The sequence below is a fragment of the Vanacampus margaritifer genome, chromosome 4 (genome assembly GCF_051991255.1).
Source record: "Vanacampus margaritifer isolate UIUO_Vmar chromosome 4, RoL_Vmar_1.0, whole genome shotgun sequence".
In the NCBI taxonomy this organism is placed as follows: Eukaryota; Metazoa; Chordata; class Actinopteri; order Syngnathiformes; family Syngnathidae; genus Vanacampus; species Vanacampus margaritifer.
Window position 1 is genome coordinate 21,658,845 of NC_135435.1, and position 26,768 is coordinate 21,685,612.

At 37.9% G+C, this 26,768-nt stretch overlaps 2 protein-coding genes across 3 annotated transcripts in view; one reads left to right on the plus strand and one right to left on the minus strand.

The window, feature by feature from the left end:
- trpm7 (transient receptor potential cation channel, subfamily M, member 7) overlaps window positions 1-6,636 on the plus strand; it is a 45,816-nt gene extending 39,180 nt beyond the window's left edge. Inside the window, exons 42-46 of the mRNA XM_077562829.1 lie at window positions 2,077-3,465; window positions 3,556-3,653; window positions 4,790-4,866; window positions 4,955-5,002; window positions 6,010-6,636. The gene's annotated coding sequence lies outside the window, so the exon portion shown is untranslated. The remainder of the gene's footprint in view (window positions 1-2,076; window positions 3,466-3,555; window positions 3,654-4,789; window positions 4,867-4,954; window positions 5,003-6,009) is intronic.
- Window positions 6,637-7,623: 987 nt separating this feature from the next.
- LOC144051112 (guanine nucleotide-binding protein subunit beta-5b-like) lies at window positions 7,624-25,396 on the minus strand. Of its 2 annotated transcripts, XM_077564916.1 has the most exons (14): window positions 25,304-25,396; window positions 23,792-23,943; window positions 22,346-22,457; window positions 22,116-22,252; window positions 21,204-21,245; window positions 19,572-19,648; window positions 18,373-18,505; window positions 16,284-16,427; window positions 16,111-16,202; window positions 15,152-15,200; window positions 14,697-14,793; window positions 14,443-14,609; window positions 10,244-10,354; window positions 7,624-8,311 (listed from the first exon to the last, which is right to left on the minus strand). In XM_077564916.1, the coding sequence occupies exons 2-14, from the start codon at window positions 23,915-23,917 to the stop codon at window positions 8,189-8,191; spliced, it is 1,410 nt and encodes a 469-aa protein (XP_077421042.1). In that variant the 5' UTR covers window positions 23,918-23,943; window positions 25,304-25,396; the 3' UTR covers window positions 7,624-8,188. The 2 variants fall into 2 exon arrangements, with proteins under 2 accessions (XP_077421042.1, XP_077421041.1); XM_077564915.1 differs by lacking the exons at window positions 7,624-8,311; window positions 10,244-10,354 and adding an exon at window positions 13,914-14,300.
- Window positions 25,397-26,768: the final 1,372 nt, after the last annotated feature.

Here is a 26,768-nt window from a genome sequence, read left to right on the forward strand (position 1 = left end):
GAGGACCGAACTTGAGCACCCCTGTCTTAAATAGTCTGAACTCATTCACTGCCATTGACGGCTAGAGACGCCATAAATTCATTGTAACTATTTCTATTAGTTTAACATTTTTATTCCACTTTTGAATATGAAAACCTAGGAAAAAAATGTTTTGTACATTTAGAACAGATATAAAATTTGTGATTAATCGTGAGTTGACTAGTAAAGTCATGCGATTAATTACAATTAAAAAATGTAATCACCTGACACCCCTAATTTTTAATCTTCTTTTCTTTTAAATATATAAATAATAGCAATTATTTGTTTTTTAAATTTTTAATAATCTTTTTTTAAAGAAAAGATTCTTAAAAAATTAGGGGCATCAGGCGATTACCGTTTTTAATCGTAATTAATCGCATGACTTCACTAGTTAACTCACAATTAATCACAAATTTTATATCTATTCTAATACAATTTAAAAAATCTAGGTTTTCATACTCTGTGAGAAAAATGTTAAACTAATAGAAATAGTTCAAATGAATTTTTTACGTCTATAGCCGTCAATGGCAGTGAATGAGTTAAAAGGATCATTTGTGACATGCTACAGATTATGTATCTTTTGTCATCTAGCCACGGCAGCAGTGTATACTCACTGAGAGGCAAAACAATTAAATATACATGGCAGAAGGTAAAACTAACTTGTGCATCCACCAGTTGTGGAATAAGCAGCAAAGCACTCAGCTCACTTCAACAATGTCGCCACAAGATGGCGACATTTATGAACTGAAATGCCATTTATCCATATATACGGAGTACATTTTTACTCCGGAAATATTTTTGCTATTAGTGCAGGGCCAGTGTTGTGCCGCTTAAAATGCACCGCCCCCTCCTCCTTTCACACTACAGTCCAATCAGTGCAAGAAACAAAGAGAGAAAGTGAAAGCCACATTGGTTGATGATTTTTAAAAAGTTCATTCAGAACCCTAATTGTTTGTCATAGTTTGCTTGACTTTAAAGCAACACTAAGGAACTTTCAGTTTACGTTGATTTTGGCGACGCCATATGGACAAAAGCGGTATTATGTCTGAAGGAAGACCACATTTCCTGAGGACAAGCGCATTGCGACATTTTTTATTTATTTTTTTAGCTCACTCCGAGTGAAATCCGGGCCAATCTTAAGCCATGACTGTCCTTTCATCCGGGGTAGCTTTTGACGTAGCCATGAAGCAGTCAGCACATTTGTAGTTTTTTTGTGCGGCAGTGTTCCTACCATCCTCCTCAAAGTTGCTTAATGCCAGTAAAAATGATGCATACCCCGTCAGGCCATGGCAAAGGTACTATTCAACTTGTCGATATTTCATCAGAAGAGTTATGAGAATATTTTATTAAAGTTGAAAAGTTCCTTAGTGCTACTTTAAAACAACTTATTTTATGAGTTTCAATACTTAATTACAAGCTTAAAACAATCGCAGCACAAATTAATTAGCCAAATATTTCTACATGGTTATTTTTGAGCTGTTATTTAGTACAGTGATCCTGTGAGATTTTTGCTGACTGTTACATTACCGTCAGAATGTAACATCGGCCCATGCCGAGTTACAGCCTATCAAAATGGATGATTTTATTACTCAACATGATTGTACACACCCCACATTCTTGAGCGAGTACAAAAGCTGCTACAGCTCGGGCGTTGCCGAGCAACCAAAAACAATGAAGTTGCTTCGGCCTAATTATTTAAATATGCTGCTGGTTGAGCAATTAAAATAAAAAGTAAACGTTCCCTCAAATGTTTTCATTCCTGTCTGGCCAGCAGTTGAAACGGTTTTTTTTTCCCATGCTGTTTAGGTGTGTCACATGCCACGAATCATTTAACTGACTGCCCAAAATCAGACTCCTGAAAGTGCCTAGCTCATCGTTAAATAATCATTTGACACATTTAGTTGTATTTTGAATGCAATTTTTCCACATTAGTCATAATGGAAATTGTATGTATGGTCTTATACTGTTTATGTTATTCTAGTCTTTTTTTATGTAACATAGTTATGTTTCTCTTTCATTTAGTTTGACCTCATTTGTTTTTGTGGCTGGTGCCCACAGGTCTTACCACATGATCTTTGGACCAGCCAACCTGGGTGACGACGCCACGTCATTAGGAACTTCCGAGTGGTACATCGCTGTAACTCCCGCTACACTCTTCTGGTATTTGCCTCTAAAATAGGTCGGCGTTCAAAAAAAACTGTGATCGATCCTCACCAAAATGTATGTTCACGGATGGACTTTGATGAGGCGTACCTAACTCATTCACTGCCTTTGACGATTATAAACATTAAAAAAATAATAATTTTAACTATTTCCTAGATTTTTATTTTTATTTAGAACAGATATAAAAACAGATATACAATTTTTGATTAATCATGAGTTATCTAGAAAAGTCATGCGATTAATTACAATAAAAATGTTTTAATGGCCTATTATTTAATAGCCGATTATTAAAAATTTGTTGCGTCAGGCAATGATTTTTTTTTTACCGTAATTAATTGCATCTCTTCAATAGTTAACTCACGATTAGTCGCAAATTTTATATCTGTTCTACATGTACAATGAAAAAAAAAAAAGGTTTTCATACTCTTGTTAACAAAAGTGGGGGGAAAAGTTAAACTAATAGAAATAGTTCAATGGCAGTGAATGAGCTAATGTTGAGGCCAGTGTCTTTTTGCTGGATGACTACAAAGCAAGTGATGAAAGCTCTTTCCAATTTCTTTCACTTTCAAAATGAGCAACAAGCGGCGTTATTGTTTCTGTTTTGTTTTTTGTAATAGAAGAAGGCTGATGTTAAGCTTGTGACTCAGTGAACAATAAGAATTTATTTTTATAATAATTTCTTTGTACAGTATTCATTTTTTATATACTTTACATGTAATTAGATTTGTGTTACCTTTTTTGTTTTTATTTATATTTTATTTTTGTTTGAGTATTATTTAAATGTTTTTTTTATTTATGAATAATTCTTGGATTTTATGCATTTAATTTGGGGTCAATAAATGAAATGTTTTCTTTTTTCGTTTTATTTGTTAGTTTAGTTACTAAAACGTTTGTCAAAATGTTGTTGTTGTTTTTTAATCGAATTTGTTTGCGCTCTACGCTTCCGTATGTTTGTATTAACAAACACAGAAAGTGTCCTGCTGGAAGCGCAGAAGAGTCTTTTTGTAATTGTTGTGTTTCAAGTTGGAGTTGAAACAGGAAATAACAAACTGGCAGACGTCATACGCTGACACAAAAACTTGGCCCATGGGAACTTGCCGCAAGTCCCGCCCACCGGGTGGGTGTGTTTCATTTGATCATAATAAAAAACAAGTCAGACGGACGTGACTTTGCGTTTTGATCCGCTCCCAGCAAGAACGTGCCTGACTCGCGCTGCTCGTCGACCAGCCACACAAACAGACAAACAAACAAAACAAGCAAGATGCAGGTTCACATCGAGTACTGGTGAGTAGGCCCTCCTTTTAAATTCAGGAAGTGTTTTGTTGTTGTGTGGTGATGGGAAAGGTTCACAATGTGTTGATGGTATTGTTACAGCGGCTCCTGAGGTTATGGCTCTAGGGCTAACCACCTTGCAGCCGTGCTACAGAAGGAGTGCCCGGGCATCAGCATAACCAAGGCAGTTGGCCAGAGAAGTATTTGACTTTTTTTATTTTTTATTATTAAAACTAATTATTATATTTATTGGATAATTTGTTTGTTTGTCTTATCTCAACAGAGTTTTTTTTTTTTTTTTAACTACATATAAAATGTATTTATTCGTAAGTTGTTATCAAACGATCTTTACTTAATATGTGTTGCTTATTAATTTCAAAATGTTGAAATTGTTATAAAAATGAATTGATGTATATCTGATGTAAAATGTATGTTAATATAAAACAGAATGCCAAAGTTGTGCTTCAAACTTCATCCTGTTCAGAGGCGGAGCCTATCCCAGCTCACTGGGCAAAAGGCAGACTACACCCTGGACTGGTCGCTAGTTAGTCATAGAAACAGACAAACTTTCACATTTACTGTGCGGGAATTGAAGCCGCGCATTCAAATCAGCCGATATGAAACATTCGGCGTAGCAACAGTATAAAATGTTGCTGATCCAACTTGCATTTTATGAGGCAGCCTCAAAAGCCCAGAGGGGTAAAAATGGCATCCGGCATGAGAAAATCAAGTTGAAGATGTTCAGCCTCTATTTGACTTCCTGTTTGTGTCTCTTTCACTTTGTGGTGCTGGAAGGTGGGCGTGTTGCAAATGGCAAACATGTCGACCAACCAGCAGTTCTCTCCTCTCTTCTTCAAGGAGATGTTTTTTATTTATTATAACAATTTAAAAATGCAACAATTCTTCATCAAGCCACTTAATTTTATTAGCCAAATTAGTTTGCCGCATGACGTAGCCAAACACAAATACCCAGCCTGAGGGCCAACAATGTTCAAACATCATAATCAGAAGCTAAGGCTGCTAACACTTTTAGCTAATGCTAATACGCGCTAATACTGCAGCGCTACCATGAACAGCTAAATTAGCCTCGCCGTCTCATAATAGTGCGGCAGAATTGCTCGCGTACACTCAAACATTTTTTAGAAATAAAGGACTTACTTTGCTTGCTTGTCACACTCCAGATGCACTTTATAAACACTGAAATAATGTTTGTTACTTTTACTGTTTAAGATCAGCACAAAATATCCCTTTATTTCAATGCATTCATAGAGGATGCATAGAGCCTTACAGGGCTCATAAAAGAGCTGCATAACAATAATAATTACTTTGCCCTCAGAGAGTTTTGAGGTGTCGGTGAATGGAAAACGTATCTACTCCAAGTTGGATACTGGGCATTTTCCAAATGACAAAGATGTGAGTCATATTCACACACACAGAATTCTTAAGTCATTTAGAGCTTCCAGTAAATTAATTACACTTGTGTGTGTGCCTGTCTGCCTAGATCGTTGACTACATAAAATCCATGAAGCACTAAGTGGAAGATGAAATGGTGAGTGACATTACAAAGCAAAACTTCCTCAAATTGATATCATAGAGCGCCACATAGACGCAATAAACTAATGCAGTTGTTCAATGTCTGGAAAATGATTATTTATGTGCTACAAATTATGTATCTGTGTTCGTCTAGCTTTGCCTGAACAATTAAATAATACCCTTCCACTAGTGATGGACAAATGAAGATTCATGAAGCACTTGTGATATGTTTTTGACTTCTCTGGCATAACCTGGTTGCACTAGCCTTTATATTTAAACCAAGAGCACCGTCTAGAGGAGGAAAAAAATATTGCAAATGCTTCATTATGCTTCATTTTCAGATGTGTGTCGATTTGTGGAATAATAGATTCAACCACAAACTGTTGAAGATTTCACACCGACAATTTGTGAGTTAACTAAGACAAAAATGATTATTTCAGTCTACAATGTTCCCCGACCAACAGAAAATCTGCAAAATTGACCCCCTCCCAGAAAAAAAGGTTTTCTAATTGCCTATAGATGCCACAAGGTGACAGCAAATTACTACATGATGTTCTTCAGCTCACTTCAACATTATTGCCACTAGATGGCGGCATTTCTATTTGATAGTGCTTTGGGTAGAGATGGGAAAATGAAGCCTCATGATGCACTTTTACTATTTTTTTTACTCCTCTAGATGGTGCTCTTGGTTCAAATATAAAGGCTAGTGCAATGAAAATGTATTACATTTCCACTGCCTTTTTAAACCAATAGTGCCATCTAGAGGAGTCAAAAAATATCACAAGTGCTTCATGAGGCTTCATTTTCCCATCTCTAGCTTTGGGATGCCAGTTTGTGAGTATTGATGAATTTTCCCCATTAAAACGAACTGAAATTCCATTAATCCATTCCAGCTCTACCCCCTGATTAGTGTTTTTACGAATACATTTTAAAAAAGTGTCATTAGAATGTGTGGCCTTTCTTAATAATGTATTCTTCTCCTGCTATTTGACATTTTGGTTGTCCGTATCATCATGCCCGCAGAAGAGAAGCACCAGAGCATGATGGGAAAGCCTCCGAGGGGCCGGACGTCGACCGTCCTTCTTTTGATGACTGTTCACGCTGAAACGGAAAAAGAGTGTGACACACGATGCCCTAGAAGGACGTCGGCTGATCTGGAGTCTGTGGAAACTGCTCCCATCGTGGCTGTCTGGTTTACGCTTAATCTAATCAGTAATAGGGGACGCAATGCAAGGAATTTGCTCTAATTTGGTACAACAACAACAAGTGCATTTTTGCTTTGGGATCAAAGCTTCGCTATCATGATTTCTGCTCAAACCAGGACCAATAATTTATAAAGGGTGGGGAAAGACAAATAGCACTGCATATGATCATGTTTCGGCCACTTTGTATAAACCACAACATATTTGAAATATGTGATTCAACACGGGTTCCGTTTGTGATAAACAAATGAAACTTCATGAACTACGTGTAATATTTTTGTTACCCCCCCTAGATGGCGCTCTTGGTTTAAAGATGCAGTGGAAATGCAATCAATTTTAATTGCACTAGTCTTTATATTTAAACCAAGAACACCATCTAGAGGAGTAGAAAAATATTGCAAGTCTTGAAGCTTCATTCAGTCAAATAAACTGCAGCTTTTCCACTACAGTGAAGTCTGTTTATTTAATTTTGTGCTAACATTTCAACATTCCTAACTATTATGAATCTTTAAGTGGGTTAAAACGAATTTCTAACGCCTCATTCATTGGACTACATCGTTTCAATCCCACCTAAAGTGTCATTTAAAAGCAATTTATTAAAATATCTGCCTCAGAATTCTATGATTCCTGTTCGAATCCAGGTTGTGACTTGTAGCGTGTCTTCCCAGCAAGTACCAAATGTTTAACATTTAAATTGTGTCAGAAATTCTACACTAGTTTGCTGCCAGACCATGGGCGAGTGGAGCTCAGCCGGAAACACGTGACCTCAAATTCTTTCTTAAAAAACAAAACAAAAAACTATTAATCCTAAACGTAACTATAACACAAAACATAACAATAATCTCAACTCAAACTAACGTTAAGTAGTATCATTTGTATTTTTGAGTATATTTCGCTGTTTTAACCAAGACTGCTGTTGGCGCTTTCGTCACCACCGAAACACGTGACCCCCATTTTAACACCAAAGTTGTAGCGCAGCGCCACCGTATGGCGAATGTAACGTAGCGTAATTGCAGTACATCGTGTGTTATACGCTTCACGTTGGTTTTTCTGAACAATTAAATAAGGTGGATGGAATCAGATTTATGTTGTGATGGAAATATTAAATAACAAAAGCGCTAGCCTCGGCAGTTGAGGTGGGTGCTGAAGAAGTACTGTACATCATTCTGTACTCTGCAGGAAGCTCCTTCCAGTTCACACCTGTTATTGAACATCTTTGTAGATCGGTGTCATTAACTGGCACAAAACATTTTATTTTAAATCCCGCTCTTGCAAATTCAAGCATTTTAAAACGTATGGCTCGAATGCAAGTAGGCTACTTGAAAATTTAGGAATAACTCACAATTAAGTACTCCTAACGTTTTATTTAGGTGTAAACAAATGAATAACTCATCACGTGCAATTAAAAACAAGTTTGAGAAAAAGGCAGAAAAACTACAATGGAGATTTTATTTTTTATTACAAACAGTGACAAATAATAAATACAAGCAAAATAATGTAAAAATAGGTTGTTGGGTGCTTGTTCTGAAATTCCATTGGTCCCTGGCATTAAGAAAAACGACATTTAAAAAAAACATTTCAAACATAGCACCATTTTGTTAAATGGCCATGCCAGCCCTGCTGACCGGGCCTGACACAAACACACAACTGCACAGTGCACACGCACAACCACACGCATCCAAAAACAAACAATCCAAACAAACGCACGTCAGTCTAGAAAAAGGGATTCATTTGATATAAATATAATATATTAATTATTTTACACATTGTAGCAGAGTCTAGACTGACCAAAGTGTTTCCGGCCGCTGGCTCCAACGTGTGTCAAGAAGGCATCCGGATCAGTTGTACAATCGCGTGGAGCAAGAGACCAACACTTGTGCGCGCGTGTTGAAACATTCGGCTGCCTGATTGCGCAGCATTGATGTTAGCAAACCAGAGAAAATGAAATGTTGTGCCGACGGGGACAAAACTCAACCAACCCAACTGTAGACCAAGTTAGCCTAACAGGAGCGGCCTAACAGGAAGGTGAGTCCGGCGAGGCCCACGCCGGCCGCGGCCAACAGCGCCGTCTTCATGGACGCGTCCTGAGCCGACTGTCTGCTGCACGACTTGCAGAAACCCTCCTGCAACAACAACAAAAACAACATGGAGATCAGCATTGATCACTGCAACGTCATGTGGAGTTACTTTATGAAGGTGGGATGGCGGTCGAAACTCAGCAGAGGGCGCAATGAAAACTTTTTGTTTCCTATCTTCAAAATCAACCTTCATTTTACACACGTGTTTAAGCGCGCACACACACACATCAAATATTTTGATTGGAAAAAAAACTTTCATTTTATAAGAGTAAAGTTGGATTATTATAGGGGAGAAAACTTACTACATAGATGTAAAGTAACAGAAAAAAAACATTTGACTGTAATATTACAATATTATTTTAATCACAATGTATTTAAGTAACAAAAAAAATCTCCATCCTTTTGCAACAAAAGTAATATTTTATTTTGTAAAATCAGCAATAATTTTGCTTTAAAAAAAACCCCCAAAAAAACTAAAAATAGAGTTAAAAAAACAAAACAATATAGTTCTACTGTTATGGGGATATTTTTAGCATAAAGTTGTAATCCTTTTTTTAATGAGAATAAATTAGCTATATTACAAAAATGCTTTTGTGAGAATAAAGTGGTATTCTTGCAGGAGTATACTGGAAATAAAGAAAATATTTTGGTGAGATTAGTAAGAGTGCCCCCCCCTCTAATTATTTTTATTTATTTATTTTTACAAAAGTTGAAAATTTTTAAGAAAAAAAAATCAATGTCAAGAAAAAACAAAAATAAAAGCAAAAAAAAAGTCATAACTTTATGAGAATAAAGCAATATTAGAAAGGGGGGGTAAAACTAAATTTAAGGAGAAAAAAAAAGTTGTAGGAGCACAACAAACAACTCCTAATTTCACACTGCGAAAGTTACACAATATTATCAAAAACAAACAATTGCTTTAGGGAGGCCCAAAGTTCAAATTTTTGTGCAAAAAAAAAAATAGAAAAGAAAAAATAAGCACCAAAAATTTTGGAGTCAAAGTGCAGGTAAAAAGAAGACAAATAGCACGTCCACCTGTTGTCGTCGTGTGCACAGCTGCTGCTTTGTCTCACAATGACTACACAACTTGGCCACACACACAACTTCAAGTCCATGTGGCCGAGTTGCCTTTGTGGCAGTTGAAGGCAGCTGCCAACTCAACACAGGAGGCGCGCACGTGCATGCATGTGTGTGCGTGAGCGCGCACGAGTGATCCCATTCACAAAACAGCCAGCCCAGTGTGCCTATAAAAGTCTATTTATGAGGCGTCTCGGTTCAAATATAGAACATTTTCCTGTAGAAGAAAAACTGTTGTGCGTGTCAACAAGCAGTCTGTCAACAGTGCCGTCTGAACATGAAGCAAAATAAATAAATAAATAAATAAATGTGTGTGTGTGTGTAACCTTTAAATGCAACGTGCAAATGTGTGCTTGGGTGCTTTCCAGTGACGAGACGTTTTTGGTTAATGTTCACACTTTAAAGTCACCTGGGGAATTTTTTTTTTTAAGGAACTACCACTGGAAACCTGAAAGTAGAAGGCATTAAAAAAAATAAAAATGTTTTGGCGAGTTTTTCAAATTGAACTTTGAGCTTCTAAAATGAGTTTTGAGGGCAGAACGCACCAACAACTTTTTGGGAACGAGTAGCAGACACGAAGCTGCAGAATCATCCTAAGATGTTGTGCTGGTCAGCTGACATGCGGTCGGTCCCGTTTGACGAGGAGCAGCCGCTCGAGCGCCAACGTTGACAATCAGCAACCAACGCAATGAAAAGATCTCTCCAAATATTTTGATGCCAATCTCATACTGAGCAAATAAACGCTGGCTTGCCGTTGCGTGAAAATGGTTGACATTTAAACAAGCTGACCGTTAAACCGGCACTCAAGTTTTTTTTTGCCTCCATTGCGGAAATTCAACGCCATCCCATTTGTAATCTTTGATATGTCTTCTCAACACCTGTTGGTTGCACTTCACCTACCCAGCCATTGTTCTCCAGCATCCACTCCTTTTTCTCCTCGCCCAGGAAGTCCGCGATGGTCTCTGCCAGCTTCCTGCAGGTTTGCGGCCACTCGTTGAGGTCCAGCCCTAACTTGGTGGTGGCGGCGGCGGCGGCCGTCTCCTCCTGCTCGCCGCCTTCCCGCAGCATCCTGGCCAGCACCCCCGTGAAGGCGAAGAGGGACACCACCCGCCCCCAGTTCAAGAGTCCGTCGCTCACCATCTCATCCATCACCCTCCGGAGGCCGGAGCACAGGTCCGGCCCGCATTGCCTGACGAAGGTCTGCGCCAGGCTCCGGAAGGACGCCTCGTTGAGCGTCTCGGCGTGCCGGCCCACGCGCCTCATGGTGGCGGCCGCCTCGCTGGGAGGGGGAGGGGCCACGCCGGGGTCCGCCACGCAGCACAGGCCGATGTAGTCCTCGGCTAGGGCCAGGCTCTCTTTCCACAGCCCACGGGACGACATGTTCTGCAAAGGCACGAGCAAACAAGCCTCTTCATTTGCACTTTCAACCATCATGATAATTGTTAACATTTAGGGGGCTCAACTACTTGTGGTTTTTCACTATTTGCCAAAAGTGAGGCGGGTTGTTACTAGGGGTGGGAATCTTTGAATGTCTCACAATTCAATTCGATTCAGAATCGATTTTCGATTACAAACGATTTTTGATTCAAAATGATTTGATTGACAATGATTTTTGTTTCAATTTATAGATGTTCAAGGAATCGTAATGATCTACTCCAGTCTGACTCGTTAATGCTAATACTCGCGGCACTTTAATCACTCAAAAGAACGGCTCCACACTGCAAAAAAACAACTTTTATTGGAATAACTTGATCATGACTTTTTCCTTCTACTCTCTAATGTGGCTACAACTTAACAGTGTATTAGACCGTGTAGAACCACACTGCCCCTCAGTGGCCAAACCGGGTACAACATGAACAGCGCTCCCAATAAAAAGGCACACACAAACAAAGGGAAGACAGTATAACAAAATTTAAATAAAATCGATTTGGGGGCATTTAAAATAGATATTGAATCATACTAAATGAGAATCGATTTTTTAGCACACCCCTAGTTGTTACAGTAAGTCAAATATCGAGAGTCCTATGTTTATAACACCACTACCTAAAAGGTGGGAAAGTGCCACACTTGACATTTTTCATTTTATTGTTTAATATTTCAGCCTTGTGTTATTTTTAGTACATGTATTTACAGAAATCCTGATTTAACTACCGCATTAGCGACAGTCATGGTGTGTTAATTTTGTCACATGATGTGCTTTAAACAGACATAAAAGTTGCATAACGTTGACAGCAGCCGGTTGCAGGTAAAATATTGGCCAATAAATGCTTTTCATAAAAATATTTCCCGAATGAGTTACCGAACTACGTACATTTTGACATACGTACACATTCAAATTATATCTCCCGTTGTAACGTAACAACGGAACGTCGTCGTAAATAGAGGAGCTTCTGCAGTGTGTGCCACATCAGCCTCGAGATAAAACCAATTAAAACCGATGGAACTTGATATTTTTGGAAAACAATTTCTACTTCCCCCGAGGAAAATTATGACTGCGTCCATAGCTACGTCAACCGTTTCTAACGGCTCGTTACAAACGGGTTTTGAACGCTGAAGCCGGGTGATAAATGGGACCTTAATACGACTCGTTTCACCGCGCAACTTCCCTATAAAACACAGGCTAATAACACACAAAACACAACCTAACCTCCCCGGTTAAGACAAGGTTTGTGCCGGTGAACTTGAGGGATTTGCTCGCCGGTTAGCCACAAGGCTAGCAAGCCGTTGATGTGTTACCAGAGCAATGGACGACACAAAGGACCCAGTTCACTACGCCGGCTCTTAAAAACTCAGCCAAGCAGTGGCGCCTGCGTACATTGACTCCGCATTAATGTCGCAAAATACACAACATACCATCATAGATACAGCGACATACAAATATAGAAACATATAATTGAAAATAAAAGCACTTACCCTCCCAGCGATAATGAAACGGCTCTGTGCAGCGCAGAAAACCCGGCAGCGGAAGGAGACGTTGGGCCGATTCAGCAAGGAAGGGCCGAATGACTCACTTATGTATAACTCCGCCCACGCAGGTTACGCCGGGGATAAAAGGATATCAAAGAGGTCAAAGGGGCTCTTTGTGACGTCATCTATTTTTCCGCTTAAAACGCCCCCTTTCAAAAAAGAGGCACAAAGCCGGTGAAACTGAAAAGTGAAAATATAAATTTTGTTTGCTGATGTGATTTTCTGTATTCAATCATAATTTAAATTAATAAATAAATACAGGAGGTGCAGTTTAGATTAGCAGATTAGCTAAAGTTGATAACATTGAAACAGAGACGAAATTATGAAATTTATAGTTAGTCGTAACTTGACATTATCGAAATGAAGTACTAATCATACAAGTAGTACTCCGATCCACCAGCAGTTTTATGTTTATGCAATTATGTTTTTTAATAGATTTGTTTAAAATGTAAAACAGGTTTCAAATGTGATGGTTTAGCATATTCTTGTTATAATTATTTAAAAAATATTTTATTCAAGAATATGCAGAGGGGGGGTTAAGGTGTTCCCCAGAAAAACTGACAACATTAAGATGAAACAAGCTAATTAAAATAATTTAAATGTAAAAATGTATATGTAATGTATAAATATATATTTTATGTATTTATGTGTGTAAAATATGGCGTGTTTTAAATTGGAATTTGTGTATTTTCTTAATATGCACCAAGCATTTTGGAATGGGGGGAGGGGGGCTCTTATACAATGACTGAATCAGCATCATGTGACTTAATCTAATCTTCTGAAAGTGATTAAATCAATAGTTAAACAGGTTGTCTATTGCACTAATGACTTTATAGATACAGTTGAGGGTGATCAAATTATATCAGAATATGTATTGTTAATTTATGTACAGTATTATACACATTAAATTCTACACAAGTTTGATCAAAGAGAAAATGAATAAAACTATCATAGCCAATAAATAATAGATCGCTTCCTGGACTTGTTGGGCTGAGTTTCCCAAACTCATTGACAATGAATGTGTCCCAAACAGTGTACACAATGTGATCGGCTTGAGTGGACAGCATGAGGAAGTGGAAGAGAACAACACATGATGTTTGTCCTGAAGTCAAATAAGTGAAGGCAAACAGTCAGGTAGTTTGATACATCTGCTGTTTTTTTTTTTGCCTTCTCACTCTGTAACCCCCCCCCCCCCAACACCAGGTACTTTCCCACCTAACATTCGTTTTGAATGCCGAAAAACAGCGAGTCAAACACGAATGAGATTCCTGAAGTCACTTCTGAATTTTGGGTTTTGAAAAACAGCCCGACAAAACTCTCAAGACCTTTAAACCTATCCAAGACGTGTCAAAAGGACAAAAAGATCAATAGCAGGTCTTGAGTCAAACAAACGCTACTTTTGAAAATCGTGCACGGCAAGAGGCTTAGCGAGATTGAATATCAGCTCTTGCTAGCACTATGGTATGGATTGCATGTTCCTTTAAAACGATTTAAACAAAATACATACATAAATAAATGGATCGCATTCAATTCTTGCTTCTAAATATGTGAGTGTATATCGAGTCATGAAATTAATATCACATCTTTGAACACCACACACACATTGGTGACACAATTGTGTTTAATGCCGATTGGACGTTGACAGTTTCAAATGAGATACTTGGTAGAAAAAGTACATCCAAGACAACGTTTGAATTAGAATAAATACAATTAGAGACAAAGTGATGATCGTCCCGTTTCATACTCAAAATGTACAGTACATTGTTTTTATGTACAAAGCCACCCGTTTGAAATGAGTCACCATTGACACACTAGATGACATCAAATTATGAGAATACACCCCCACCACTTAGTGTTAAATGAAACCTATACGTTTATGAGTTGTTGTTTTTTTTAGCTTTTTATTTTGATTGCTTCTTTGTCCCACTGAAGGTTTATATAAGCGCTACTGTTGATTCCCGTTGCTCGCACGTAGAGTCTAGGCCCAAATCTGCATTAGAAAAAAACACTGATTTATTTTGGATTATTTACAATAAATCAATTAGCTAATAATTTTCATGAGATAACACACAGCCCACTTCTGTTGTATACCGTGTGTGTGTGTTGATGAGGAGTGTGTGAGCGTTTCTCACCCTTAAGGTGTTATCCCAAGAGGCGGAGCAAAGCGCCGTGCCGTCCGGTGACAAGCGCACTCTGCTGACGCGGTTCTCGTGACCGTACATTGTGGAAATGCGGTTTCCCTTCAGGACATCCCACACGTTTATGGTGTAGTCGTTGTAGCCGGCGAAGAGCAAGCGACCTGAGAGGAAGGAAGAGGAAGTGTGAACCGAGAGTCAAATAGTGATGAGGTTCATTAGAAAGGAAACATTTTTATTTTTAGATTTACCACTAAGAGAGAAGTCCACGGTAGACGCGCCAAAGATGATGCTGTCTTTCTGGTAGACGGCCACTTCGCGGTCAGCGCGTAAATCGTAGAAGCGACACTGAAACGAGATTTACCACGTGTTCATTAAACGTAAACATATGATACATTTTAATAGCTGGCAGACAAAAAGTGGAGATAAAAAAAAAATCTTCACACCACTGTCCAAATTTGTGTTTTTTGTGAAGTAAAATAGGAGATACGAAAATAAATCAGGTTGTGCCACATATATAATTTTTTTTCATTCTAAATCACAAAAAAAACCTCGTGTTTGAACAGGAGCAATATGAAAAGCGAACTAATATGGAGACGGATGAATAAGGAATAAGGCCGTGTCACTTTCCTTCCTGCTAATGACTAATGGAAACTTTCCCCCAAACGTGAGCAAGGTTTCACGCACACACATCACATTGACTCACCGTGGCGTCGTCGGAGGCAGACGCAAACGCATCGCCGCTGGGGTAGTACCTGAACACACCAAAGGGCTGAATGCAAATTATATTAACATTAAAGATCAAATTATTGTAACTGATACCAGCGCAGACTATACGAAACCAACCTCACACAAAACCTGAAGTACTTTTACTTTTTTACTCAATGTTTTCCTGAAATTCAAACGTATCTCCCGGCAATGTTCTAAATCCCACAAAGAATGAGAAAACATTTGTGACTTCATTAACTCACAACAATTTGGATCCACCAAAATTACTCAGATTAGTTTTCCTGTTCACATTTACCAGGCTATTTGTTGCTAGGGAGAATTGAGGTCACCATAAAAAATAATAATAAATAAATAAATAAATAAAAATAAAATGCCCACTAGGCCAGAACATAAAGTTATGTGAAGTAAAAACACTTTAATTATAAGTGCTGCAAATAATTTTGCTCCCTACTGAAAAATAAAATCATAATGGGCTGGGAAAAAAACAGCGCCATCTACTGGATCTACAGGGTCAATGTTACTGACAATGCCAGTGTTTATGTTAAGTGTTGTTCTTTTTAGGTTTAATCTTAAGGACTTTAAAAAGTAAAACAAAAAAATTACAACTAACTAAAAATAATTTCAAGTAACCTTTTTATTGATACACACCAATTGCCTGAATATCAGCATATGTTAGTCCATGATGTTATTCATTGATTTTAATGTTCAGTGTTTTGAACAAATAAATGTGTAAAATCAACAGTTTTTATTTTTAATACTTAGGCATGAATTTCGCTGTTTTCTGGCCGCGCCCCTGATACACACTCATTTCAACAGTTGTCTCACTGATCTGTGTTGAATACGTACATAGTCCAGAAGGGAGTAGCAACCGATCAATCGGTTTTCACATTCAACTTTCACTTCCTTTATGCCGATACCAAATGTGTGCGCACTCACTTGACGCAGTTGATGTCAGACTGGTGGTTCTCAAAAGACTGGACGTTCTGCCCGGAGCGCATGTCCCACACGTTGGCCTTCTTATCACAGCCCTGATAACACGCACAGCACACCGTGACGGTTGTTGTCATGTATAAACGACGCGTGCTAAACAATCTGCGTGCGTGGCTTACGCCGGTGACAAAAGTGTTGCCGGTCTCCGAGGGGGCCAGGTCCAGGGACAAGATGTCGGCCGTGTGACCGTGGAAGCTCTGCAGCAGTTGTCCGCTCTCCACGTCCCACAGAGCGCACGTGCCGTCACCGCTGCTAGTAAGGAGCTAGAAAGCACACACGCAAACCTTTTGATTAAATCTCTACTATAAAGCGCAACAACATTAAGTCATGTACAGGATGTTGAGCTACAGCAACAATGGAACACATTCTCCAGGCAGAATTATTATTATTATTATTTTTATATACTCCAAATAACCCTTCTAGTGATGGGAAAATTAAGCTTCAAGAACCACTTGCTGTCTTTTTTTTAAAAATTTTTTACTCCCCTAGATGGTGCTCTTGGTTTAAAGATGTAATACATAAAAACATTGCACTAGCCTTTATCTTTAAACCAAGAGCGCCGTCTAGAGGAGTAAAAAAAAAAAAAAATGACAGCAAGTGGTTCTTGAAGCTTTTACATTAAAATGTTGACAGTGAAATACATTTTTTATCCTCAAAATTGATTGAGACGATTGACGTCAAATCGCCATCTGAACAGGCATGAGACTAATGCAACAAATTAAAATGACACATTTAAAATAATAATCACAACAAACTACTTAATAGTCACTCTATTAATCTCTCATTTATTATACTCTACTATTTTTTAATGCGAGTGATTCACAAAATGTGATTCTCATAGGTGGGTGCCCTCTAGTGGTACTTCAAAGAATCACCAAATTAAAATAACTAACAATAATACATTTTAATTCAACCATTAATGAACTCATTTGCTCCCCAAAACGTATAAATATGTTCTATTTTAAATGTTTTAAGTGTCCCAATGACGTATTTATACATTTTTTATGCTAGAGCATACAGAAGGCTTTGATGCAGACTCTCAACTTGCACAAAACGGTTGAAGCAATGGAAGTTATTTAAAAAACGGCCAGCAGGTGGCAGCAGAGTAGAAGAGGTCAACCAGGGCCATGTTGCAAACAAGCCGATTTACCCACAGTTCTAGGCAGATTTGTGAATAATGATGAAACGTAGCTATATTCTAATGCTAACTGCTGCAAAACAGAAACAGATAGAAAAATCCTTTTTTTCCTGATGAAAGAAGAGACTCAAATCTTTCTTTTGGTATGTTTTTATAGCAGCAGAACAGAATATTCTGTGGGCTTAGCAAAATCACTCAAAACCTAGTAAAAGAGCCGGGAGCAACGGGGGTTGCTTCAGTGAAAATGGCTGGGAGTGAATGAGTTTTTAAGAAAAGTTTTTTAATGATTTTCCTGTTTTCAAGCACTTTATTCCCAAGTGTTGCTTTAGGATAAAATGTGTAATGTGATTCTGATAGATGTTGTTCTCGATATTGTTTTTCATGCTAAAGAGACAACACGAGCAGCTTGTGTGACGAAGAACAGACGACGAGCACTTAAGAGACGCATCAGCGGTCCCGGCGGGCCGGCAGATTAGAGAATTCCCGCCGGATGACCAATCCGAAACGCACTTCCTGTTTTGCGTCGACGGCAAAGCTCGGGTTTCAGCGCCAACGCGGCGCAATTATCAGTAAGCCACAATTAGCGACGCCAGACCAGATGGGAGGCGCGCTGATCCGACATGAGGGATTCCGCACGGAGTGTGTGTGAAAATAAATATGGAAGCGGTCACGCATGTAGTATGAAAATGAATAGATTCTTTGTGAGCCGTGTGTGAAGCTTTCAGCCTGGAGCTCCACTTAGCGGGACATAAAGACTGTCCTCATGTGCTTGGCGAGTGCCCTCAAGTCACAATGTTCCACTCGCTCTTAGATAAAAGACACTGGAGTTCTAAAAATACTGACAAGTGAGGACCTTTGTCTCCTCTGTCGCCCGCTCATCACGCTCACCTCACCCGACGACGGCGAATATGTCGTCAACCAAAGCGTGCGCTTGAAGAACAGCGACGTGAGGTGACGGAATGTTTTGTGATGAACGATAATCACTTCGAGTTCATTCAAAGTGAAATGCGAGGCAAGTGACGAGTGCGACGGGTTTGGAATTTTAGGCTTCCACTGAAAATGGCGCTCACCTGCATGTCAGAGTTGGTGAAGGTGCAAGCTGACAGGTAGTTGGTGTGCATGGCCACCAACTTCTTCTTGCTCGCCGGGTTCTCGCTCGGGTCCAGGGAGAGCGGGAACACGCAACATTTGTTGTCCAGGCCTCTGCAAGAAGACAAGGTTCGGGTTTACACAATGAAGGATTTAAGAAGGATTGGAGTTTTAGGGTTAGGGTTCCTAGGGTTTAAAATAAAAGATTAAAATGAAGGTGATTTAGGGTTTCGAACAGGGGTTCATGTCAAATTAGGGGTTTTATAGCAAAAGTCGGCCTTAAAATGAAAATTTCAAATTAGGGTTTTAATCCATGATTACGGTTTCAAACAAGAGTTGGGGTTCAAAATTAGGCTATCAAGCAAGATCTGGTTTTAATTAAGGATTCAAATTCCGGTTTGGGGGTACGTTTAGAGTTTCTATCATTGGGATTAGGATGAAATTATGGTTAGCATGCAAAATTGGGATTTTAAAAACGGAGTTAGAGTTAATGTTTCAATCCAGAGTTAAATTTGTAAGATTATGGTTTCAAATTAGGTTCCCAATCAGGGTTAAGGTGCCAAGATGGGGGTTTCAAAAGCAGATTAGGCTTCCAAAACAGGATTATGGCATCAAAATGGGGGTTATAATTTGAAATTGGGGTTTCAAGAGAAGATTAGGTTTCAAGGAAAGGCTCATGGTTCTAAACCAGGGTTAGTGTTTCAGGGCAGGATTAGGGTTTTAAAATGAGGGCTTCAAGTTTCAAGTGTGTCAATTAGAGTTCAACTTTGAAGACAGGGTTATGGTTTCAAAAGAGGATTAGGGATTCGAATTAAAGGCATACTTGACTCATTTTCCATTTTCAGAAGTAAAAAGTTCATTTTTTGTATATAATTAATGTAATAGCTTCATTATTTTCCATGTACAATAAATACCTTTAAAAACTACATTTCCCACTTTCTGTATACTGAAGATGACATCACCTGTCCTGAGGAAGTAGGTAACGACCAATCATGGCTCACACATGTTTTTTGGGTTTGGTCATGAAACTGAGCCATGAAAAATAATGAAGTTATCACATTAATTATAGACAAAATGTTAACTTTTTACTGCTGAAAATGGCTCGAATGAGTCAAGCTTCCCTTTAAGATTTCAAGCCAGGGTTCGAATGACAAACGACGGTTTCAAGACGGATACACACCCGCACGCCACGGCACAACCTGAGGGAGCGTACGCGCACGCCATCACCCACGTGCACGGCAGGCTCATGGCGTGCTCCTAGAATACAAACAAACACAACAAAAAAAAAAGCACCCACAAACACGCGGAGCTTTTTGGTATGAAGTTGCAGAGAAAAGATGTCAGTGCGGAGTACTCATGAGGATTATGTTCTTACGTTCATGCGCTTCTCTAAGTGCACACGTGATCTTGCTGTGGCATGTTTTCATGTGCCAGTGGAAGCTTCTTTAATTTTTTTTTTTTTTAAACATACATAACACGCAGCTCATTCCACATTTCCAACTCGAAAAATAATATTGAATGCAATTTTGCTTAGCAATCAGCAACCCTTGTAGAGATTTGTGTTTATTATGTGAAAGCATAATTGCTGTTGGGCATGTTTGCACTCCAATAGAATACAACTCGGCTAATTAACAACAAAAATAAGGAAAACAATTGTCACAACACAACAAACATTGTCACACTATATATTAACTAGTTGTATGTTTATTTTATTTATTGATAATTCAATGTCATTTTTAATATGCTGAAAAAAGTGAATAATTCAATTAAAATGACTTAAAAATGTAAAATAATTGTCTTAATAGTGGTTAGTTAAATTATTTTGATTAGGTAATACAGTTTAAAACGTTTTTTATTATTATTGAATATTAACTCATTCACTGCCATTGACAGCTATAGACGTCAACAATTAATTTGAACTATTTTTATTAGTTTAACATTTTCTTCCCCACTTTTGTTAACAAGAGTATGAAAACCTAGAAAAAAAATAGTGTACATTTAGAACAGATATAAAATGTGCGATTAATTGTGAGCTAACTATTGAAGTCATGCAATTAATTACAATTAAACATTTTAATTGCCTGACGCGATTAAAAAAGAAAAGAAAATATATTGAAAATTAGGGGCGTCAGGCGATATATATTTTTTTTATCGTAATATTGAATGACATCACTAGTTAACTCACGATTAATCGCAAAGTTTATATCTGTTCTAAATGTACAATAAAAAACATTCTAGGTTTTCATACTCTTGTTAACAAAAGCGGAAAAAAATGTTCAGCTAATAGAAATAGTTCAAATGAATTTTTTACGTCTATGTCAGTCAATGGCAGTGAATGAGTTAACAAGAAATCTTTAAAGGGATACTTGACTCATTTAGCCATTTTCAATAGTGAGAAGTAAATATTTTGTCTAGAATTGATTTGCTAATGTCATTATTTTTGATATACAATTAATTTCTTTAATTTAAAGTACCCTTAAAAACACATTTGGCCACTTGCTGTCGACTGAAAATGACATCACGTGTGGTAACGATCAATCATGGCTGAGTTTTCCAATGTCACATGAACAAACCCATAAAACTTATGGTTGAGCAAGTTTCAACAAATGTTAGTGACAGCAAAAAAAAAAAAACTTTCACGCAAACATACGCGCATGTTCTACACACACTTGAGTAATATCCAATGATATCTAAGCACATTTATAAATTACTTTTTATTATAATTCAAATAAATATAAAGTCACATGAAATGGCACAATAGTGGAGGGAGAAGAAAATGTAAGCATTTGTCATTTGTTATAGTTCCACTTACCTTATTGAGAGTGAATGCATCCCACACGATCACTTTACCATCCTACATGACAAAAATACACAAGTGTGAACACACACTCCCTCAATACATATACATAATGCACAGTGGAACGTCAGCTTGATTGGTATCACGATTCAATTCGATACCGATTAATCCCTATACAAATCTAGAAATTGTTTATCGCAAATTTTTTTTAACTCAAATTTAAAAAATACTAATCAGTAAACTTGTACATGTACACTGTAAGATTTGTATGAAAATATATTTATTGATCTTGAAATTCAGGCTTATAACTGAGCCAATGCATTTAACAAACAGGTTGCAGTCCGTTTCATATTTGAACAGCACTGAAATAAAATATTAAGGCTTAATGTTCCATTAATATAACATTCTTTCATGCTTATTGTGTGAATCCTAACCCCAAGTAAGACGTTTTGTTGAATATTCTCAGAAAAAATGAATGTTTAAAAATCGATTCGGCCGCATATCGAATCGATTCGAGAATCGCGCGATGTAATATCGCGATATATTGCCGGATCGATTTTTTCCAACACCCCTAGTTGCACAGATGTTGCTGAGCAGACAGGGAGGGTCATTGCCTTAAATTGTGGAATATTCTTTGCAGTCAGTTGAAACATTTTAACAAAAAAGTTCCAAATGCCATAATAAAATTCAAGGAAGAAGTTGTAGCTAAGGACAATAAAAAAAAATTTTTTTTAAGTTTTTGAAGGCGTTGCTATTTTTCAGCATTTATCCACCTCATTAGTCAATTATATTTATAACACACAGTAAAATGAGTTTTTGTTAATAATTGCAGATGTCTGGTACGGATGAATTGGATTTACATTATTTCCTATAGGTCAGACTTGGATTAATCAGGTTCCACTGTACAGGTGTGTACTTTGCGTGTACCTGCGAGGAGCTGACTATGCGCCGCTTGTCTTTGCACCAGTCCATGCACAGCACTTTGTTGACGTGACCCTTGAGCACACGTCTGGTCTTGATTGACAGAGAAGACAACACCTCCACCTTCTCCGCCACTTTGCTTACTACAAACAAACACGGTACACATTAAATTACAAGTGCAGATGTAGCGTCTCCATTTATAAACCAAACGTGTCGAAATGTTCGGCGTCACTTACACTCGACGTCGTTGAGCTTGTTCCTCTCCACGTCCAACTTCGTCTTCAAACTGTCACTTTCCCTCTTGAGCGAGGCCAGACTTTCACCCGCCAGGAGCCCCTTGCACGCCATCTTCGCACGTCCGACCACACAATCAGCACACGCAACACATTCGAGAGGAAGTTCAATGGCGGAAATGGGAAGGAGAAGCGCGAAAGGGGATGCTTGTGGTCAGACTGAACACAACAGCGTCTACACGAGGCTCGTGCACGCGCGGGTGCCGCTCAAGGTGCGTGCGCGCGACACTTGACGAGTGACCACACGCGCGCCCCCTTCCGTTCTGAAGGCCCCGCCCCCCACCTGTGCCACTCACGCTACGCCGTGTGTACGTAAATTGAAGCGTGTGTTTATCACTTAAACTATCATAGAGTTGGAAAAAGTACCCACTCTGTACTTAAATAAAATTTAAAAAAATAAAGGGAAAAATACCGAATGTAAAAATATAACAAAACAGTTATTCTAGCAGGCTAATCAAATGTAGCTTAATGTAGAAAAGTTATACAATACCTGTTTTGATAACATGACACTGCTATTATCTGTACACAAAATGGCTTTCCTCTTATTTTACAAAATCACGCGAAGCTTGTTCGAAATACGGCATGTCATCAAAACAATGCATCACCACACATTGCCAACATTGTGAAACCAGTGCTGTGATAAAAAAAAAAGCTAAATTAACTATGTAGGCCTAGTGACAAACAACAACAACAAAAAATATAAACGATTTGATGTGTTTGTTCAAATTAGATAGAGCGTATTTGGCGTTAAACGAATACATTTGCCCCAAATTATTCAGTCAATTTTGACAACGTTTTTATTTATTTATTTATTTTTTGACAAAGTAATGAGTAGAAAATACTGAAATCGGTTTAAAGGTACATTGTGGAGTGTGAAATAATAAAAATAATTTCTACATCATGCATCCTCTACCAATGCCCAGATGAGTACAAAGAGCCCCGACTTTTTAACTCGCAACAAACCACATGGAGTCATACCTCACATTAAAGCCCTTAATTAGTGCTTTACAGATCAGTGAATTAATTTATATTAAAAAAAAATCCTAAAATGATCCCACACTTAAAATAAAACATGTCAATGCCAAACTCAATTTGAAACCAACCGCATTCACTCATATCTCATTTTAAAACTCTTGATGTAAGCGAAACAGACGTTTACTCATTTTGTCAATAATCTTTTCTTACATCCATGAAAATGTCATTTGCACACGGAGTCATATCTCCTTTTTAAAGCACTTGATGTGGGCTTTACAGGTATTTTTATTTTTATTCTATTTTATTTGTCAGTAAGTCATATATGACAACACTATGATAAGCAAAAACACTGCGCACAGATCATTCTTTTCCAGACAATCCCAGTCAAACAGATGGAACTTGTGACTGCATTACCATCTCCACACAGAAGGAGCAGTAGTTGATGGGCTCCGTCTTGATGTAGATGTTCATGAGGGGGCTGGCCTTTTCGCAGCTCTCGCAAGGGCCAAAGGTGACCGCTACGAATGTCTGGTCGCACATGACTGCACTTGGGATCACACACTTGCCTGTCACACACACACAGCAAACAATAGATGACAACATGTTGTTGGCTCTTGTTCTTATGGTCCATTTTAATTTTTGTACCACGTGTTGGCCCTTGTGTGTGTGTGTGTGTGTGTGTGTGTGTGTGTGTGCGCGGAATTTAGATTAAGTAGCTGGTAATCTAGTCAAGCTTGATCCTGCAGCAGAGCAACACTGCTATTCTGGGAGCAGCACAGACAAAAAAAATATTGTAAAAAAAAAAGAAAAAGAAAGAAGAGGAATATAATGTTTTTTTGCACGCTCACTATTTAATTCCATAATGTATTTTTCATCATGTAGTTTCCAAGCAAAGAAACATTGTCATTAACAAGGCAATGATACAAAAAAGTAATAATGTAGCATTTAGTAATGTTCTACTATTTACATTTTAGAGCAATTATCATGTTTGTACGTTATTTATTATATCATAATTATTCACTATAGCAAAATTTTTATCATACACATTTCATAAATCTTGAAAATTCATCAATGAGGAATATTGGACTGCATTAGCTCAAGTAACAGACAGTTGTATTTATTTATTTTTTTAAAGTACATTTCCAGACATAATCAGCAAATTATTTCTGATAAAATAAAACCCCAAAACAGTTTTTTAGATAAAATTAAATATAATAACCGATTATTAGTACATACTAGAGCTCTCAAACGATTACATTTTAAAATAAGATTAATCACATTCTAGAATTTTGATTAATTATGATTAATCGCTTAATTTAAAGAAAACGTTTTTTTTATCCCCAAAAAAATCCCCGCCAAATTTGAAGAGCACTGGTTATGTGTTCATTCTTTTGACATTTAATTTTATGAGGACGTCTTTTTTTTTGATCCACTGCACACACTCATTCTCCTCGTTTTCTAATCAGTTAATTACTCGCATTTAAAAAAAATGACCCCAATATTTTGACATGAACAAACATTCTAAATGTGATACACAAACATTTATTAAATGCTTTACTTTAATGCATGTAATTATGTTTATTGCTAAAACAACCTGTTCTACCTTAAATGTAGCCATCCGCTGTCACGCTAAATGATAATCTATGGTCAAAATGAATAGTGCGATTAAGCTGCGTTAATTTATGATTAATGCGATATTTTTTTGTGATTAATTAATCAGTTAACACTATAACTGTGCTCACTAGCAGCAACCAACCACATATTTATCCTTTAGTATACAATGTAATGCATGAACTTGTGCACTAATGAGACATTTATCAGTGTAAACGTGCACTGATACACAATTCCAAATGTCCCCTCAATAACATACACACCGCATAATAGTGGTACACAATAAATATACTGTACAACAAACAAGATTCTTACCTCAGAGAAGATGTTTTTGGTGTGTGCCTCAAGCAGGTATTTATTTGTCCTGGTGGAAGTGAGTTGAGTTTTGCACCGAAGAGGATTGTCTGCCACTAAGCTTCTTATGGAAAAGTGCTAAAGCTTGTGACTCTGCCCTACTTGGACCAGATACACCTGAGTGCCACCATCCTTGAAACATTCAACATGCATCGGTGTAGAGCGGAGAGGATTTTTGAATATTGCCCATCAAAGAATAAATATCAACTAGAAAAAATTCCAATATTAAAACCCTGGAGAACCCACGGGGTCATATTTGGCCCCTATAAATTCTGCTACTCAAATAACAAAGACCTTTTTTTTTTATTTTTATTTTTTTACAAATTTAACTTCAAAAGTCCAAAGTGCCACTTCTGACCCATGCATGGGGCCATCTAGTGGATGAATATTACACTTACATGAGCCAGAGTGATGGTGACAAGATGGCTGGCAACATGCTGTTTTGTTGAGCTGGAAATCAATTCAAACAAAACCATCTTCTCAGCAAACCATCAGATGGTAAATTTTATTTATTTTTTTGTTAATCTATTTCATATCATGTTGCAGAATGCCTAGGAGTACGTTATATATATATATTTTGATAAATTAGCAACTCTGAGCTAGTTGAAAAAAAGGGTTAAAATTGAAAAAACATATATTTTGGTGTTCAGTGAACTTATAGCAGTCATTTAATGTATAATTCATAATTTTCCAAAGAAGAAAAGGGTTCTTGGGTTCTCCAGGGTTAATAAGAGTCTTGCTGCTCCAAATAAGAAAATCAACACAAGAGAAAAGTCTAATTTGTTATCTATTGAGCCAGTTGAGTTCTCATGTGACTAGTTGAAGGGGGTCAAGAATAATGCCTGGAAATTTAGAAGACAATTGAAAGCTAACAAAAAACCTGCAACAAGTGGTCTGACTTTGGATTTAAGCAACGTTGCTTCAAAACCAACACAGATCTTGCTGCAACATAAATCAATAAAAAAGAGAGGAAGATTGTGATGTTGGAGTATGTTGTATCCCACCCCTTTTACTGCTGGACCAATTTTAAGTACCAATTTAATTTCTTTGATATCCGAGAGTGGAGCTCACCACTTTAACATCTGAGCAAGCTGCTTCTAATGTGTGAAAAAATAAAAAATAATAATTGTGGAGGCATAATTTTATACACTACACTGTGTGAATGTGGCGTACAAACATCACAAAAGCAAAATCCCCCACACGAACACTACATTTACTTTCAAGCATTGGGGATGATGCCACGGACTTCGTTTCCGGCCACTGCTGGCCGCGTTCCAACACTCGCACCCTCCCCCCTGCGCCCCCCAAACGCGCGTTCCCGCTCATCGGCGGGTGGGCGTCTCGGCTATTCTGAAATGCTGTGGACAGTGAGACAGACACTACACACTCGCAGCATCGCACCCGTCGACGGGAACGCGCAACCGAG